This window comes from Ammospiza caudacuta, chromosome 1 (genome assembly GCF_027887145.1).
Source record: "Ammospiza caudacuta isolate bAmmCau1 chromosome 1, bAmmCau1.pri, whole genome shotgun sequence".
NCBI classification, from domain to species: Eukaryota; Metazoa; Chordata; class Aves; order Passeriformes; family Passerellidae; genus Ammospiza; species Ammospiza caudacuta.
The window spans coordinates 112,028,734-112,049,329 of NC_080593.1; the positions used below are offsets into that span (position 1 = coordinate 112,028,734).

Below are 20,596 nucleotides of genomic sequence, written 5' to 3' on the forward strand. Positions count from 1 at the left end.
TGGTTTCCATTGCACATTCTTTCTCCCCTCTCCAGTTGCTAAGGTTTGTGTTGGGATTACTACTAAATAAGCTACACCAAATAAAGCCTGTTCAAGACTAGTGAAAAAAAGAAAATATACCTGCATAATTCATAGTTTCATAGACCTACATAATTTCCTAAGTTTGACATCTAAGTGAAGCTACACAGTAGTCCTTTGCATTGGCTGACCTTCACATCTAAAGTACTGAATATTTATAGTCCTGTAAAAGGACTTCTTTTAATATTGTAGGATGTGCTCTTACAGCTGTAAGCTCAGCACAGAGGCAATGTGAGGCAAGAGCAGAAGAACTTATCTAAGAAAAGATACTACCTTCTCCAGAAAGACTTATTTCTCTTACAGTGGAATGAACAAAAGCCAAATTTTCAATTAAGCCAGCAGAGTTTTAGTATTCACAGTAAGAAAAGCAAAGCATTTGCTACAGACTCTGGATTTGCACATAGAAATGTTAACCCTTGTGACCTGTTTGCCATGTGGCATCATGTCTTCTTACCTCTAAACTATTTTGAATAAAGTTCTGCAGAATTTACAGTCCTTATGTTGAGGAATTATTAATAGAAAATTAACATCTACTTGAAATTTCAAGTTGCTGTACTGGACCCATAGCTGAAACCTGAAAAATGAGTGCTAGAATCTTAGTCTCTTTAGGAAAACACTTAAAATATAACAAAGCAATATTTTATTGAAGGGGAAGAGTTCTCTCTAATAAACTTTCAAGACTTATACATATATTTATATTTATATTTGTCACATAATATCTCTCCATGGGTATTTCTCCACCTCCCAGGTTATTCACAGTATCCCTTAAAATGATGCATCTATTGACAGTCCCATAACCTGGTGTCCAAAACCATCAGTACAGATAGATATAACAAAATAATTGCATCTTGAGACAGATTCCTTCCCCTTTAAGTTTAGTTATCTTCCAAAACAGCATTGCAGGAAAAGGCACTAGATTTATGGATGAGGTCTACTTACAGCCAGCAGAAAGACCCCTGAGATTTTATCCAGAAGTACTTAATGCAAATTTGAGCAAGCTGGCTAAAATAAAACATGAAGTAAAGTTCAAATAAAATCACAGAACTCATGCCAGATATTCCTTAGACTGGGAAATGTTTTGATAATTCAGGAGTGGACTTAGCAGTAAAATCAAGTGGGACATAATTGCTGTTCTTGGGTTTGCACACTATTTCTCCTCTTGTAAGGAGCAGCTGGGGGATTGCTAAATTGCTTTCCACTCTGTTATCAGATCTAGACTGTGTTTTTCTCTGCCACTCTCTCTGCATTATTTTCTTCACTTTTACTTACTTAAATCAAGTATGTATAAAAAATGAGAAAGCCCACTCTTGTGTGACATACTACTCAATTTGTAGCTCAGTTGGAGCTGGCTATTCCAGCCAAGCTGAACACTCATGCTTTAGCTGTGAGTCTATCATCTCATCATTACATGGAGAGCACATCAGTCTCAGAGTAGAATTTTCTGGCCTGAAAACCTGAGATTACATGAAAAAGTGCTCCTAGCCTGCAGAGGCAACTGTAATAACATGTCACTGCCAGAGTCTAGTACTAATGATGATTTTGCTTTGAAGTCCACTATAAAAATTTTTTTCATACTTCTGATAAAAAAATGTAACTAGAATTTTTTAGATGGTGGTGAAATATTGATACAGTCTAATTGAGGTAAATTTAGTGAAATACAGAGTCCAGTTAGGCATCTAAACTGCCTGAAATACCAACAGTGATGTGGAAACTTGAAGAGTGCCTATGAAAATGTTAAGTTAGCTGCCAGCACTTCAAGGATATCCAGACTGTCCTCCTGACACAGGATATAGAGCCAAGAAAAGAAAGCCATGCCTCACTTTCAGGTTAGAATGGCATAGGTTCCTTTTGCTCTCAGATTATTAACTCTGAAATGAACTGTCACCATCAGTGTTGTCATCAGGCATCAAAAATGACATCAGCCAGTGCTCAACAAGAAATGAAACATGAGACTGACATGGAAAAAGAAGATCAAAATAAAAAGGTGCTATTGTGTAGAAGAGAGATAAATGAACCCCAGACTGCTGCATTTCTGATAGAATGACACATCATCTATAAACTGGAATGGTTATGTTAACCTTAAATAAAAAGTTGGTGTTTTCAGATTGCAGCATTTGCGTCTTGTTTTTTCATCAATGCCACATCATCTGCAGTACAGCAAACAACCTTTGAGAAGAGGTATTCTATGGCTGTTGCAAGGAGCTGCTGGAGAACCACTTTTGCTGGAACAGTACTCTAGCAGACCCTCACTGTTCACAGTCTGTCAGCTTTTCAGTTTGTTATCCACTGTGGTAGCAGAAGTACAACAGGAGCTTTCAGAGGCCACCAGTGCTGCTGTTGAGCATGGACACATGGATGAGCTACTCCTACAGTTTAGTTAACTGGGATGCTCAGACCCTGGGGAAAGAGAAACTGTTCTACTAAAGGACTGTATTTCTCTGCCCAAATGGAAAGGGATAGCATTTATCCTTTCCTGTGGCCCTTAAGATAGGGGCCTTATCTTTAGTGAGGTTCTAGACAGTTGATTTTTGAATGTGATCTCCTTGGTGTGGCTTTTTTCCCATCAGGAATAAAGGAATATTAAAAAGCTTAATGATTCAATGGAGCAATCCCATTTAGGTGGACTAATGGTAGAAAGTGGCCTTGCAAGTTAATTTTCTCTATAGCTCCTGCTGTTTTTCTCTTAGGTTGCACCACCATAGCTTTCATATCACAATTCCTAAACTATTTCATCATCTATATTGGTCATGCTCTTTCTTTTTCTAGAGAATTTTAATATATCAAATCATTTAGATAGCTAGGTATTCTGCCACTACTAATTGAAAGTTGTCTTAATATACAGGACAGATGCCCAGTGCAAGACTGCACAATGCACCACAGTGTGTGCACAGCAGGGACTTCCTCTGTGCAAATCTAAATTATGTCCAACAATGGCTGGCACCAGGTTACAAGCAGCTTCAGACATGTAAAATGTAGGACTGGGCCTGGATGAATATGGGAATTGTGCCAATACCTTTGGGGTTTGGCAAAACTCCTGTGGGTGACAGTGTATTTCACAACATACACGTGACATTTCCTATGGAGAAAGCAGCACAAATCCAGACAAAGGTGTCATGTGAAGAGCAGAAAAGTCTTCAGCCACCATTTTCTGCCTTGCAGAGGAGGACAACAGGAGAGAGGGCAGGTAGAAATTTTTCCTCCCTGTTATACCAGCAGAGGGAAGAAGATTGTTAGGGCCCAGGCCTCCTACAGAATTTCTTCCTCTTAGGACAGGCAGAAAACAAAAGTAGATTTTACTCTGACCTGAAGAACAGCACAGCACGATCCTTGCCTTGGACCTTATGACAAGTTATTGATTGAGGCTTTGTTTTTAAGTAGGCAACCTTGAGAATCCCCACCTCCTCTATTTACACCTCCTCACCCGCTCCCAGCCCCCATTTCCTATTAAAGGAAAGGAAGTTTCCTTTGAAAGACTACCCCAACTCCTTCAGCCTCTGAGGGGAGAATATGAAAGGATCTTTTCCTTCCCTCCACAGAGCTCTCAGCCTAAGGTCACTCAGGACACAGGACCGTGGGCACAGGTTTGCTAAACCTGCTCTTTCCTAAGAGAATTAATTTTGTATATGCCTGATCCCAAAAGTGAAGCACTGCATAATGAACTGCAGGGCCTAGGATGCCCCTGTCAGAATTAGAGTAGCTAAAAATCTGAAGAAAATAAAGGTAAAAATTCAGGGGAAATGAAGTCGAGGTTATGTCATGTTTCTTCTCATCTTGCTACATAAACCCTCTCAAAGCCAATTTCTTTGCAGAGGCTAGCACCTTGCAGAAGATGATAGCTACTGATCATTTTTGCTGCTTCTTTGTTGACAGGCAGTACTAATGGAGGAGTCTGAATATCTGACTTTTCTTCCAAAAAAGAAACAACATAAACTGCAAGGAAACAATGTTCTCTTTTGCCATCCCAAGAGTAGTTTTGCCTGCAGGTAATGGTGGTGAATGAATCAATGTTTTACTGGAACTGACGTGTGATGACAAAGGCATAGCAGTACTTACTGCTGAACCAGAAATATGCAAAGCAACAGGAATTCCTCCTTTCCTTTGAGAGTGTAATCCTCTCATTCAGAACAAGCCTTGCTATGCCTCAGGCAGCTCCACTTTTATGATAACAATCAAGCATTTTACTCAGTACTTTTCATGCCTATGTGTATGGTCCTAAAGAAATTATCTCAGTAAGGTATTCCTGCAGGAGTTTCTTTCTCCCCTTGCCAAAATGCCATTTTCCAGTGACTGTGATGGGCAACATTTTCAGCTGGGATAGATCAGCATTACTCCATTCAGTGCAGGAGGACTGTGGCACCAGAGCACCAACAGAGAAAATCTTTAAACTTATGAATCAAATGTTTAGGAAGCACACAAGGAACAGTGTGTGGGAGTGCTGGAGCAATGCTTGTGCCAGCTTTGCAGATTTATTACTACAATATCATCATGGTCACCATAATTAAACCTCCCACTATAGGTCTCTTCATCTACTGCACTACAACTGGTATTACTCCCACCACTGCCAGCCTATTTTGTTGACACAAAACAGTTTTCCATTCTCCTGCCAGATCTGGGATATTGAGATGTGACCACTGAAAAAGGCTCTATGGAAAACTATGGGGTATATGATTTGGATTTTGAGTGATTCTTCCTATTTCTCTTCTGCTCCAGACTTCCTTTTATTATTACACATCATGGAATGTCTGTCAGGAGGAATGGGCCAAAGCACTTTATGTTAGATTCCAAATTAAATTCTTCTTCATTTAGAAACAGATGACGGCCTAGACATGAAGCATTTGAGGTCAATGCTGAATTAACTTCCTCATTTTCAACTAATTAAAAATGTCTGTGTGTTCCACTTTGGAAAGGAAGAAAAGTAAGCCCGCTGCACATTCCATCCTTTTGTTTCCTCAGGTAAATTATAGTCAAAGTTATAGATCTTCTGGGAAAAAACCAAAACACCAACAAGCCCTGGTTTTCTTGTCTGTTAGAGAGTGAGCAATTGCTTTTTTTTTACTCACTTAATGATTGATTCTTCTTTTCAAAGGTAGGTTCAGATATTTTAAAGATATTTTACCCTGTGTTTGAAAAATTTGAATGCTAATTATTTTATTTCAAATCTGCATTAAAACCTTAACAGCATGTTTGTGGAAAACAAAATTCTTTCTATTAATTCAATGCAGGGTGTCTGTTAATGAACACTGTCTCAGGCAAAACTTCACTTTTACAGTTTAAAAAAATATTTTAAAAAGAAATGGTATAAAAAAAAACCCAAACACACCTGACCTCCGCAACCTGTCTTCAACTATGTTGTAGAAAGAGAATATTTTGCTACTGAAGAAGACTTGCTCTAATTTTTTTATAGAACTTTATAATCCTTTAACTTCAGTGCTGTGAGGCTTATGTATTTTAAAAGATTAAGTAAATAAGAAGTGATGTTTGGGGCATGGCCTTTTGACTCCATAATCATCAAACCAAAGTAGCATATCCCATTGGAAGAAACAAAGAATGAACTTAGACTGGCCTTTCGAGGATGCACTTTCTGATTTGCTTTATTAATGGAGACAGTAAAACTGAAGCTTAATATGAAATACCATGAGTAATAAGCATGAAATATGTGTACTGCAGTGCAAATCTGTTCCCCAAATATTCTCATTTCAAGGGAGAATTCTTTTGGCACAATGCCTGGGCTGCTGGCCACAGCCTGCTTGTCTGCCTTGTCCTGTGCCTAGCCTCTTTAGCAGCTGGTGCTGCTCTCAGGCACTGCATTCAGCTCCTGCTCCCACAGCTTATTATAGGTTTAATTTTTTTCTTAGAAAAATATGTTTCTAAATTTAGTTTAGGACATCAAGCCAGTTGTTGAATCACAAACATGTTCCTGCTACCAAACATAAGCAGTCTGTGCATTCACTTGTACATGTATTTTCTGTGGGCAGAACTGCATTTCCTAATTGAGGAACACTTCTGAATCCATTGTGCAGCTGATGTTTGGAATTTAGGATTAATTTATGTCTCTCTCAAACCTACTAAATCGAATTCAATAACCAAAACCAGAATTTGCCTCTCTTGAAAAATAAGGTTTTGCTCATGCACACTGGCTTTGCATTGATGTCATTAAAGTGGCCCAAACTCCCCATTATGCGTGATAATGGGGATTTACTCACCAGAAACATTATTCCCTGCCTGTGCTCTGGGCAGGAGGGTGTGTGCAATGGAGTCATTAACTAAACACAGGAAAAGAAATACATTCTTGTGTCTATGACAGAAACATCTGAAAGGCAAGAAAATGCTTCACATTTAATATCTTCTTGCCATAGGGCAAGAAAGGAAGGGGTAAGTAAAAATGTTCTCTATTCCTGGCTTTTAAGGCTGGAGCAGGAAGAACAGAAGTCCTGACTCTAAGCCCTCAATCCTCAAACGTGAATAGAGAACTCTTATATCTACACATTCACTGGCCTTTCCTTTTCTGCCTCCTTGACATAAAAAGAATGTTAAAGACACCTGGAAGAAAGCTGTTCCCAACCCTGTTCATTTTCATTCCACCTATGGTAGGAAGGGGGATAAGATTGCTTAAAAGTTCCTGTTGAAGGAACAACACAATATTCTATTTTTGAGCCTTCAGCTTTGTCAACCTCCAGAACAGAAAATTTACATTGATATCAATTTTACTTCACATTCAAGATCTTATTGCAGCTTAGGGTGCCTTAAAGTATACTCTGAAATCAGCAGCTTGAAATTCAACTACACACACAGCACAAAGAGCCTGGAAAAATACAGCATTTTCTAATTTAATGATCTCTGTGTTGAGGTGAAAAATTAGCTCTTCACCTTAGGGCCTCACTGAAAATCCAAGGCATGAAATTATTTGCAATTGCATGCCTTGCACATTATTCCTTTCCATTGCATGTAGCAAATTGAATGTAGGTCGGTCTGGAGTGAGGAGGGAGGGGGGCTGCCCTGTGATACTTGGCATCCTCTCCAGCTGCATCTGCTAATGACAGAGCCCTATCCAGCACTGCTGAAACCAGGAATTTTGCCACTGACTTGAAAGGCAGCAGGATTTAAAATTACAATGCATACCACTTATTTTCTTCCCCTTGACAATATGGCCAGTGCATTCTGGGTAGGAAGCTAAGCTTCCCCATACTTGTACATAATTTGATCTCCTGACAATAATCCACATGCAGCTAAACGGTGCCTGCATAACATTTTTTGCCTCAGTGGTTAAGGCCTATCATTTGGAACCACAAAAACAAACCAACGACCAACCTTGAAGTAAAATAATCACTAGGTGGGGAAATGATGGGAGTGAACAAGGCCTGAAATGCAAACTGGAGTGTGGGTATCCAAGGGCATTACAGTCATCTTAGTGATAATTTTGAATGCAGATAAAAAAGGATAAAGTACTGAAGGACAGAAGTCATTCTCATCCCTATTAAATAGCAAATCACAAAGAGATGTCTGAGCGCAAAAAGCTATTACTAATAAATCTTCTGTAGTGTAAGAGGCATTGAGCTCTTTGCAAGTTAAGTGACATTTCCCTCTTGTGGATTTTGGGATTCTGATTTCTATTTGTTTGCTTTATGTTAAGTGAACCATCTGCTTCCTTTTGCTCTTTTCTAAGACTCCAGAAACCTCCCATTCTGAAGCAAAAATCACTTTGAGCTGGAATTTTTCAGGTCTTACATAAATACAGAGCAGAGGTAGGACATGGCCCTATCCCTCTGCACAGCTGCCACTTGGATCAAGTGCCTTTTTTCTTCCATCCTCTAGAGCAAATTAGGCTGTGAAACCCAAAAGGAAGGGAACTCCTGATGCTTTCTCCTTCACCTCTTACAAGGATGTACAGTTGATGTGCTCTCCCTGCATACTGAATAGCTGTGACAAGGACTCCATCACCCTGACACAAAACCTCTTCTTTGTGCTCCCTCTGCATTTGCAGCTTTCTGCCACAGCAGCACTGCCTCAGCAGGGCATCCTCCAGCATCAGCTGGGAGATATTTATGCATAACTCCCTTTTCTGTGACCAGTGTTGTCCAAATCTGCCCCATACAATATATTACCCTATATTGCCACTATAAATAACAGAATATAGACAAAAATTTAATACCATACAATTTTTTCCTTCCTCCTGGGAAGTGTATTGATCAGGAAAGACAACAACACACAAGCAAGGACACAAATGTATATCTTTCTTTCTTCTTTCCTGCTCTCTGAAAGGTAATACATGAGAAAACTCCTCAGTGTCAAGATTTAGAAGCTGGGCATTAATTGCAAAATTCTCTCTATCCTCCAAATACGAAGGTTTAAAAGTCTCCTACCAGTCACCGCTGAAAGCCAGATACAGTGATCTTGCATTAGAGGTCCATGCCCTCACTGCAATTTAGATTTTTCATTCATTTCTACCAAAGCAGTTTCACAATTACTTGTAATTTGTCCACCAGTAATTTCCTTTCTTCCTAATCAAAACACAAACTGCTCCTGGGCTGCAGTAGCCAGATGTTATTTTTATTAATAAAACCGTGCTTTAAGAGTCTTTTTTTATGTCAACCCCCTATTACATGCAGCAAAACAGCACCAGAAATTGGTGGAGGCAGATCAGTAACATCGCCTCAAAAACCTCAATTAAAAAAAAAAAATAGGAATTAGATATAAACAGAAGGACACACCATAGCAGTGATTTCCTAGTGGCAGTACATGTGCACTTTTATTAATATTCAGATGTATTGCATTAGCACAGAACCTGCATCCAGTTCTGCAACCAGCACTTGTACCAATCTGCTCTATTCAGGTTGCTGCTATGACAACATCCAGAGTCAAATGTTAGGTCAGCTCCCAGCATAGGTGTCTAGGCCATAATTCATTTGTCAGAAACCTAATAGCCACCTATTCCTACTCCTCTAACAGATAAAAGCAATATTGTTGAAATGACAAAGTGCTACAATATCTTTAACAGCCTAGTCACTGAAAACTTTAGATTTTCCTTGCTTTTATCCCCCCAAACAAAAACAGCTGAGAAGGATGTGTTTGAAGTGCCTATTTGCAAACTTACCACAAAATCACAGAATAAGCTGAGTTGCAAGGAACCCATCAGGATCATTGAGTTCAACTCCTGGCCCTGCACAGACTCTTAAGAGTCCAAGAGTCTCACCATGTACCTGAGAGCATTGTCCAAACACTTCTTTGGTGCTGTGACCACTTCCCTGGGAAGCCTGTTCCAGTGCCCAAACACCCTCTGGGTGAAGAACTTTTTTCTAATTTCCAACCTAAACCTCCCCTGACACAACTTCAGGCCATTCCCTCTGGTCCTGCCACTGATCACCACAGAGAAAAAATCATTGCTTGCCCCTGCTCTTGCTCTTGTAGTGAAGTTGTAACTGCAGTGAGGTCTCCCCTCAGTCTCCTCTTCCAGGCTGAACAAGTAACCTCAGCTGCTCCTCATACAGTTTAGGATAATTAAATTATCTCTTCCTCCACCACAATGATTACTGATATTTAATTTGTCTGGTTACAAGTCACAGCATAGTAAAAAAATTACCGCTGTCATCTTGAAGAGAGATTTTTTTTAAAAATGCATTCAGTGTTTATCACAAAAAACTGTTTCATAGCATCATAGAGCATAATACTCAGTGAACATAGACTTGCCCTTGTCAGCTTGAAAAGCTCAAATAAACAAAGACTTTTTTTTTTAACTGAGGCTAGCACATCAGGTCAGTGTATTGTGAGGACAACACCTTTATCAGACTATAAAGTTGTCTGACTACTGCTATTTTCATGTAGTCACTGGAATGAAAGGAAAGTGTACCTTTTAAACCCATATTTTTAAAAAAATTAAATGCAGAATAACTTTTTCTCATCATGTATATTCTATAAATTATTTACAGACAAGCATTCCATGAAGAGACTACTAATTTAAAGAGCACCAGCCCTGACTGAGAAATGCCATTTTTAGGATGAGAAATATGTGAGATAACAATAGCTTTCATTTTCCTCTGAGCTTAAGTTTTTCTTGGGCTCAACTTGTCATTTGCTGTGTATCTGCAATAGAATCACACATTGCATGTCCAATTACTTGGGGCATAAGGATGAAAGAAGTGTATGTAGCTCCCTCCTTTGGCTGATCAAAAAACTGTGCATGCTATTGCAGCTTTTCCATGACATTAGTCACTGAAGTGAAGTCAAATGGCTAAAATGACATGGATTGAATCCAGGAGAGCAATCCAGGCCACTGGCTTTGCAGTCATATGAGACCACTATTCTATCTGCAAATATAACAATGTATTCTCAAAGGTCCAGATTCCTAACTGGTACAAATCAACATGTTGTGAATGAAGCAACATCAATTTTCTAAATGATCTGGCTAACTATACATGACATGTCCATAAAAAGGTTCATATACTTCTACAGTCATATTACTCTGTGATTCAGTTCTTTTCCTGCTTTCCTATATTCATCCTCCCTCCTCATTCCCAAGTGCTGACATTTTGTCTTGATTGCCAAAAACTACTCATTTCAATTAGAGAAAAATGCTCATTCATAAATTTTGCAACATGACAGCATGCAAAAAGTATAATTTCTAAACCAAAAACCAACAAAATGTAGCTCTTACAGAAAACCACTTGTGTCCAAATGAAGGGGAAGGCATTTCTTCCTACTAGCATTCTTATGTGGTTTTCCACAGATAGATTCCATCTAGTTCATCTTCTGTAGGGAAAATAAAGAGGCAGGTGCTCTTGCATACTGTATATAAATTATTATTTACTCTTACATCTTTCTTTGAAGACTTTTAATTGGTTTTTGGGGTTTTTTCCTTAATTTCAGATGGAACAGTAGCAACACTAACCCACCTTCACTTTCTCCAGAGTCCCACAGCCCAGTCCTGCTCCACACTTTCATGCTGGGGTTTTACAAAAAGTACAGCACTCAGTTATCTGTTTGGAAGAAGCAGAGACTGACAATGGTTCAGCTCTTAGAACAAAACTTCCATTTTTGTGATCAACAACGAATTGAGCCACATGACCAAGGTCTCTGGAGTGCAAAAAGCAGGCATCCTGCCCCTCTGCTCACTGCCCAGGACATAATGACAGGATGGCTTTTCTCAGATTTTTATATTTATTTAACCATTCTTCTTTTGTCCAGCCAAGACACAATTTGGTTTGTAAAGGGAAGAGCATGGCAAAAGAAGAATGGTTATATTGTTCACCATATGCAATGACTACAAGTGAAAAGGGCTGCATTTTAGCTCTACTTATCTTGTTTCATGACTCCCTTGTTCATTGTAGTTCAGAACTTCCACTAAATGCAACTGCTTCATACCAAATATTGCTAGAGATGTAATAAGGATCTTGAAGGATTATCCCAGGAGAATATCCAAAGTAGCACAGAAAACCTTAAGGATTCAGATAATGCCTCTTCTATCTCTAACTGAAGCAAATCATGTAAGGTTGATTCAATTATTGTTTCTGAATTTTTCATCAAGTGTGATCAAAAATGTGTTTAAAATTCAAAAGAGCTACTATTTTTCAGTATCCAGACTCAACAGAGGTGATTTGTAATGAGACACAAAAGCTCTTCATTGCCTCTGTGCCATCTTCCTGATTTGGACTGTGAAAGATGAACCAAATTTAGCCCAGTGTCACAAGCATTTCACTGTTCAGCAGTATTACCAGTAAACCTAGACAATTTCAGCATATAAATCTATAAAAATTGTGCCACAGAATAAATTATTTTTGGTACTTGGCAGAATTTAAAGGTGGAAGTGACAGGACTCTTCAGTTGGGTAATAGGTATCAAATATATAACTTCTCAACACTAAAGCTTCTGGCCAACCAAACAGTCCTTGATCTCAAGATAATGAAAATGCACTGTAACTTAAGAGAGCACTTGAGTAACATCTAACATAGTGAGACACCCAAAGCATTGCAGTCTGAGCTACCACAGCCTTGTAAATACATTGATGTTTTTTTAAAGAGAAGTCTCACAAACTGACAATGCTTTTATTGTTGCAGTTGGGAAATTATTGTTGCAGTATTGGGAAATTACTAGTTTCCTGGAAGACAAGAAAGCATTTATTTTCCCATTAAGAAATAAATTCCTGGCATGAAAAAAACCAATGTTGAAAATAAGTCAGTGATGCCAGTGAAACTAGATTTCATTAACTTATTTTTAAGATTGGATTTTTGCTGGCAGAAATTTTCAGCCTTGAGTTAGGAAATACAAAGACCATAAGGTAGACTTAACTTTATCACTCTTAACACTGTTCCCAGATCATTGCAGCTATTAGAAATACTTCTGGAAATTAATCCATATGATTAAATATTTGTATGTGTAGAGACACATACACATAAGGAGAGGTTTCTTCTGAAGAGAAAACAAATGGGGGCATGGGACTGTAGGTATATAAAGCCAGTCCTTAACATTCTTTCACAATACTTGTGAAAGAAACAGAAAATACTCATGAGCACGGCCAACACTATCTGTTATAAAAAACTGAGGTCTTCAAATGTCCCTAGTTTTGACTTTTAAGCTGCTTACTTCTGCTGAGCAGTAATTTGACATGGTTTTTCATCAAATCACAGCTAAAATTAACACTCTAGGCAACAAACTCATTTAATTTGGAAATTCCTGTCATTTTTAACAAATGGACTTCCATAAGGGACATACATGCAAGATACTCAGAACTTCCTGCTCAAGGCCTGTGTTGTGTCAGGGAGAGAAGGAATACTGGAGAAGAAAAGGAAAGGGAATAAACAAGACAAGAAAAGGAGTTCAGAGGCTGCAAGGTTTTACCTTAGCTTCACGAATGGGCATAACACTCATGATGTTTGTAATTAATTCATGATTTATCGGCAACATTCTGAAAAAGGTGGTGGTAGGGATGCAAATTACAGAATTACAGAGCCCTGTAGGCTCTGTTGGAAGAGCCCTCTGATATCATCGAGTCCAACCTATCACGAGAACGTTACCACATCAATTAGACCATGGCACTGAGTGCCACATCTCATTTTGAGGCAGATCACCTGTCTGGAACACAAAAGGCAGAATTTCACTGTACTATATGCAAGAATAAAGTAGCCTTGATGCAATGCTTCTATCATCCCTGAGGGGAAGTGCTGAATGAGTGCCCTTGCCAGATCCTCTTGACAATCTACTTTCCAGGACTGTCTAATGCTTATCTTCAATTTTAAAATCTCTTTATATAATTTATGAAGTGTTAATTTTCATAATCAAAATCTTATTTATCTTATTTCCCCTTTCTCCCTCCCAAGTTTTCACTGGCATCCTCAAAGCCTGTCTAAAAACAAGGCTCACTTTTTTTTTAAAGAGCTATAGAATAACAAAATAACGTGATGAACTGAACTTTTCCAATCTTTCTGTTTAGGAAAAAAATCTAATGAAAATATAACGTTTTAGATATATGTAAGAAAAGTGAAGGAAATTTAATAGTAACTTAAGAAGAAAAAAATAGGAAGACAAGCAAAATAGAATCCTTTTACCTATTACTCACACTCTCTGCATGTGAGGATACAGATCCAGTTCTTATCTCAGCAGATGAACTAAGCACACTATTGTCCATTAAATACCACACTCTGGAATGCTGTGCTCTCAGTCTACTTCATTAATTTCCCATCCTCAGAATAAATAATTTAATTTCAATGGAACTGGGGCTAAACCCAAGGTTTTCTCCTTCTCTAATGACTTATCTATTCCACCCTGAATGTTAAATTTCTTACTAAATTTTATGAAGCTACCTAACACACACTGCTATATTTTTTCCAGCATTTTCAGTACATCTACTCAGCATACCTGCCCTGAATTCACAAGTAGTTTTGCAAGCACCAAAGTTACACCAGCTCAGATTATTTACTACTTGCTGAATCAAATGGCTGGTGCTATTTGCAATTCCACTGTGTTCCCAGAACTCACTGGCAAAAAGGGGGAAGAGCTGAAGGAAGCAGAACCCAACACCCATTGTTCATAGGCAGCTTTGCTGCTTTAACATCACCGTTGCAATTAAGGCAATCAGTTGGGAGATATTCTGACTACAGATTTTTAATTCTGTAATGAAAAGTAAAGATATGCCTCTCCCCCCAAAGAGGTTATCAAGTCCTTGCATGATAGTACTACATATAAAAGAAAAAAAATCCTATTAATATGGGTCTTTTAGTTCTGACTACCATTTAAATATTGATTTTTGTTTCAACAGGTCTCTGGCTCCCTGAGGAACATTATGGGATTCTCACTCAAATCACTTAAACTCTGCCTCACCCTGGCTGGACCAAGGCATTGAGCCACTAGTTTTGTGCAATGAAAGTAACTGATGTTTGTGCAAGTCATTTCTAGTTCCCCTTGGGCTAAGAGCACATTGACTTTGTAGCTTTTCTTTTTATTATTACTGAAAAATCAGAGAGAAAATGAGAGAATATAAAACTTGCACAATCTGAATGAGCACTGCTTCTAAACTAAATTATATTTAGTATTACAGTGCTTTGACATCTCATGTGATTTGTAAATCTTAAGGCAAATGTAGCACAATAATGAAAATACTAGCAAAAAATATCACAGCAAAAAGAAATAGCAACATACACTCTCAGATCCTAAAGTACCCATTTTATAACTATAGCAGTAGTAATCTTTTATACAGTTAGGGCATGACCTGAAAGAACTCAATGGACTATGCATAAAAGGAAACTGTTCTTTTAAAAAATGTTCTATTCCACAAAATAAAAATTTATGAGATATGACAGAAGCACATTTTGGAACACATGAGATATCACTAAGATTTTTACTTTGTTACAATCACAAAGAGAAATAAAGCATAATAGTCTTTGTAATATGAATGTTAGACATTCACTGTATCTGTGGAGTGGGGAAATAATCAAAGCCTGGAATGAACTACCAGTTAGATTTTTTAAAAACTGAAAGAAAACATGCAATTTCCAGAAAATTAAAGGCAATAAAATTGTAACATGCACAACAAAACGTGAATAATTGCATCAAAAGAAAAAAAAAAAAGAGCTTTAAAAACTCACTAATAATTTAATTGACAGCATTTTGTTATACAGCATTGCAACTTCTCTGTTTCAGGCAAATAGCTATTTTCAGTCAATAATAATATTTCACCTTCTATTTAAAATGCATACACTTTTTCAAAGAGAATATGTGCACAAATAAATACACTGATTCATGGACACATGAACCATTTCTGTTATTTATGTACATTATATCCACTCTATGTTCAGTTCTTTTTAATTCTAGTACAGGCATTACATATTATGCTCTGAAAATCTACAGCCATCAAAAAGTAAATATATAGCTTTATCCAGCTGGACATTACAAATATATTAGACACCCTGACACGGCTTATGTAAATATAGACAAAGACATGCTTGTGTATTAATTTAAAAAAAAACTACAGCTTTTGTATTTTAATTAACCTCGCTAGCAAGAAGCATACAAGGCACTGCACCACCCTTCTGCATGGCACCCTATGTAAATGAGTCCAGTGCATTGATAAATATGGATGTGGCAGACCCCCAAAGAGCACAGTACCTGCTGTCTATCCAAGCGCATCCTTTTTGCAGCATTTCTGCTTTCACTCTCACAGGCGGAAGCCAGGATACTCTCTGCAACTGCTGAAGTAAGGTGTGAGGGAATAGGTCGTGACTATGGAAGAGAAAAAGAAACACAGGAATTATTCCCAGCGAAATCCACGACATCCTTGTTCAAAGCACACCGTACCATCACCTAGGCAGGAAAGTCCGCTCATTGAAATGCAGTTTATACCAACAAAACAGGGAAATGGAACTTGCAAAGATGAAAAATGAAACTAGTTAGATGTTAAAGCTGCAGCTGATCCACAGATCCACGAGAAGCCCTTTCCCCCCACAGCTCTATTGTCCACTGTGTTTAGTCTGGCTCATTAAGCTGTACTTTGAACAGACAGTGGCATATTCTCTGCGTTCCAGCAGCACCCTGGCCGTCTGATTCTTGTTAAGAAAACTGAAAGGCTTTTTATCCTGTGCAGCATGTGACAGAGATGAGTAGTGGTTTTTTATAGTCATAAAAAAAAGAAGAAAAACCCAAAAAACAAAATCAAACAAAACAAAAAAACCCAAGTGATAGGGTTGAAACATCACTCAAAACCTAACAGATTGTCAGAACATTTCAGAGCAGCCTCAATCTGTAGTATATGAATATTTGCATTCCTTGCTGCAACATGACTGATGTGATTAAAACGACTTTAAAAAAAAAAAATCTGTTTTTCTTTGGATAATGCCAGCCTTCCAACACTCCAGATATTTTGTTGTTCAACTAGATATGGTTCATTTTTCTGATTCAAAACCTGTCATTACTAATTTCATAGCATTTACACATTTAAGGTTAAAGGTGCAGTGAATCCCCCCAAAAAAGGGAATGATTGAATCTTTTTAGCATCATTGTTGATTATGAACTCCAGTATGATATTGCCTACCATTTCATTAGGAAGAATATTTACACAGCTTTTTTTCCCTGATTACATACAAAACAATCTTCCTGAAAGATGATGCTCATAATAATCTTCTTCATTAATATACAAAGGCAAATCAGAATTACCAGAAATAAACAAAGTGGGGATAACAGCAGAGATACTGATGCACGTATAAGCCCATTACAGAGACTGCAATTTACTGAGCCCAGTTCTGAACTTCCACAAATGTTCAAAGCTTCATTGAAATCAAATTTACATTTACCATGTAAAAATTTTTACCTACTGAGGCTATGGCCATATGTGAGGGGGTTTGGGTGTGGTTTTTTGCTTGTTGGTTTTTTTTGGTTGGTTGGTGGTTTTTAGTTTTTGGTGTTCTTTTTGTTTGGTTTGGTTTGGTTTTTGAAGAGTTTTACTTTCTTACTACCAAAAACATAGATATGAACCTGATATGAAATGTCAATTAATTTTGGAAGAAAATTTTGAAATTATTCCCATTCACTTCCTAGACAACAACCTTAAAACAGGTTAATTGTATGGGCTCAAATGATTTTATGGTTTTCGTAACATTCCAGAAACTGAGGATCCAGGCATTATCAGTATTAGATTGTTACCTTTAAAAATTAAAGTCCATTTATTGACTTTGGATATGCTCTGCAGAATGTCAGTTTTTAATGGGACACTCTACTGTCTCTAAAGGATGTGACCACAGTCTGCCTGGGACTGGAAGATGAGCTAGCTTTCAGAAATAGGCAGGGATTTATGGGTCTTCCTCACTAGTGCAATAGGCTTATTTATCCCCACTTCCATGAGAACAAGCTCTCTGGCATCAGCAAAGCAGCACTGCAAGAAAGGCAGCCAGAGGCTGCAATACTGCAATAAATTACACTTTGATTGATTTGACTGAACAAAGTACTGAACTTGTTTCCAGTTTGAAAATAATTCAATCCAAGAGATGAGGGACACTGATGGAAGCCCCAGTGTGATGACAGAGGTTAACATGACATGCAGTACAGGCACACACCCTACTCAGAGCTCCAGAGAACAAAATAAGTCTTTGCAGAAGGGTTTCACTGAAAAAGCATTATATTTAATAAACTGCCTCCCTGGAATGGTGATGTTACTCTGAATTTGTTACCCATCCCACTAGATCCCTCTCTGTATTTGCTGGCCAAGTACCACTGTACCTACCAGTGGTTTATGTATGTTCAAGGTGCCCTGACTCTGTTGGCTGCATGGAAGTCTCACTGTGGTCCTGTAACAGGGATGTTCACACAATTATATTCTTGAAAAACTGTGAGCAAACATCTGGTTAATTCCTCCAGCTCAGGTCTTCAGCTAAAGCTGTAACTATACCTACACATCAGTGGATTTTTAGAAGGTGATATGTGAGCCAGAAAACCTAATGTTCTGACCAAAAAGTAAATTGAACACCAGTTCTCCCAGATTATTTACTTAAGGGAGAGAATAAGTTTATTGAAGTGTTTTATAAAACAAAAAATAAATTATTATTATAAAAATCAAGCAGTTATCTTTGAAAAGGAGTGTAGTGGTCATGTGCTCACTATTGAAATATTGAACTCAAGTTAGCACCTGCAAAGAAGAGGAAATCTCTGGGTACTGGAGTATCTTCCTCTCAAAACATGTATTAACCCATAATTTCTCTCAATCATCACTGCAGCTGGCTGTTGATATGTTCACGTCAAGAACTACCCAGAGTGAACCTTAGGGAAAATGTGATGAATGCATGGCCCAAGCACCTGGGGAGTAAAGTACTGTAACAAAGCACAGGAGAAAAATCATCTGCTCAGGGTTCAGGCTCCATCAAGAGGGCTCTAGTATGGCACTGAATGAGAAAATGAACACAGTCCTCTGTCACCAGGAGCAGAGCTGTTAAAAAGGAGATTTTTCTGCTTTGCAAAATTTTATATCTGTAAAGTCTCAGAAAGATCAATTTTGAAAAGCCTCGCCTGAGAGGAAAAATTACTTTGAAATAACCACTTCAAAAAATTGGTTTTAAATAAACTGAATTAATATCTCCATCTTCTAAGCTCAGAAGACCCTTTCTGGCTTAACTCAGCTTCCTTTTCCTCTCTACTTCTGATTATTCATGATCTCTCTCATAACTACAGCTGTAAAACCAATTCTGTAAGAAGCTCAAACATCCCTGTTGGGTTCTGAAAATCTCTCAATTCCCAAGCTGAGGGTGAGATTCAAAGGCCTTGGAAAACATGGCAAAAGTGATATCATTCAATTTTGCAGAAGGAAGCCTGCAGATCTCAGCCAAAAGGACATTTTGCAGGTTTCCAAGCTACCCTCTGCAGAGCTGAGAGCTGAGTGCTGGTTCCTACAAGTTTGGAACTACAGCAGGAAATGTGGGAGCCAAGGAGAACTTTTTCCAAGGGCTCCCAGACTGCCCCCACAATCCCTGGATCCACAACCTGCCAGCTGAACTAGCAGAAAACCAGATTTAATTGTATGTCAAAATAGAAAACCCTTGACAAACTAACATTTCTTAAAGGGGAAAATAAAAGGCATTACCAAAAAATTCCCAACCAGATTTAGCTGTTTGGAATGTGCTTAGTGTTGTCTGAGGCACACCCTTCACAGCTCCAGTCTGGTATTTCTCTCACTTCACAGTGATGTAAAGCAGGAAATAACTATTCTGGAACTACCCATGTGTAAAACAAAAGTAAAGAAGAAATCCTGTAAATTAATCTACCAGAAGTAGCAAATCACAAGGCAGGATAACATTTTTGACATTTTGAACCAAGGACAGATAGAAAAGACGTGAAAATTTTAATAGTAACTCTCAGGTGAAGAGATGAATAAAACTTCAAAGGAATCTGGTGAACAGTGTAAAATACAGACCTTCTGAGAAGACTGTATGTCCATCACACAAAAGCAGTACACAGAATTGCTTTGTATTTACTTGGAAGCATGATACTGCTCGTGACTGCCCGAAGCAGGAGTCACATTTTGAACACACATCCGGTTTTGGTTTTTACATCTCCTCAGCTGACACACAGCTTACATCCAGCCTCTAACACAATGCAGGTGAAGAGCATTCTGATACACCATGTAAGGAAAACCTGCTAGATTGCATGTGCACATGGATGCCTTTGTTTATAACAATTTCTGAAGTGACTGACATTTAGGAAGTGGTTGGAATTCCTTCAGTAACCCATGGGAAATGACCAATCATCTCCAGTCCTCCCATATTTGAAACTATTTTGAGACCACCACAGAGCCTGTAGATGACAATGACAGCAAAGCAATATGCACACTTAACCACCTGATTGGATATGCACTTTTGTATGCATTTGTGGGAAATAAATTTTTTGTCCAAATTGGCTTGAACTTTTTATCCACTCATCCATTTTTTTCTTTCTGAAGAGTTTATAAATCATTGACAGATATACTTTTGAAAACTGCCTAATGGAAAATCAGATAAGTCAATACTTCTTTCTAGTCTAATAAGTGCTGTTTTGCCTTAAAGTATGTTAAACCTAATGAAGACCCTTTCAGGACTTTGATGCTCCTTAAATCTGGGTATCAACAATCAAAGCATTTTACAACAAGCCTTTCTGGAGTTACAGAGTAGTCCTGCAAGGTTGCTGAATTTTAGTAGTTGAAATCTGAAATCCTTGGCCTAGTTCATCTAGAAATTAGCTCTCTTGGTATAATCTCCGACTCTTTAATAAAGGAGAGACTAGCCTGTTCAATATGCTGTAAAATGTGCATTTTCATATAACAACTGGATGGAACATCATGAAGTCTGCTGTTTAAAGTGAGGTACTATTGCAATATCTTCATGTGAAACACCAAATTTTTTTTCTTCCATAGTCATATAATTCTTGTATTTCTTCACAAAATCTAAAAAACTTCTACGTTTTAATTTCTTATGTCAATTTTTGGCATAAATTTACTAATTATTGATATACTACATAACTGATTGTATTTCAGTCTAAACCACTAGGAGCAGTATAGTCACTAAAAAGAATTTTGCAA

General features: G+C 38.0%; 1 protein-coding gene across 2 annotated transcripts in view; it reads right to left on the reverse strand.

Annotated features, from left to right (window-relative positions):
- NOL4 (nucleolar protein 4) overlaps positions 1-20,596 on the reverse strand; it is a 186,519-nt gene that overhangs the window by 19,483 nt on the left and 146,440 nt on the right. For both annotated transcript variants that reach the window (XM_058808766.1, XM_058808774.1), the window contains one exon: positions 15,670-15,783. In XM_058808766.1, the coding sequence (XP_058664749.1) occupies positions 15,670-15,783 (114 nt within the window). The remainder of the gene's footprint in view (positions 1-15,669; positions 15,784-20,596) is intronic.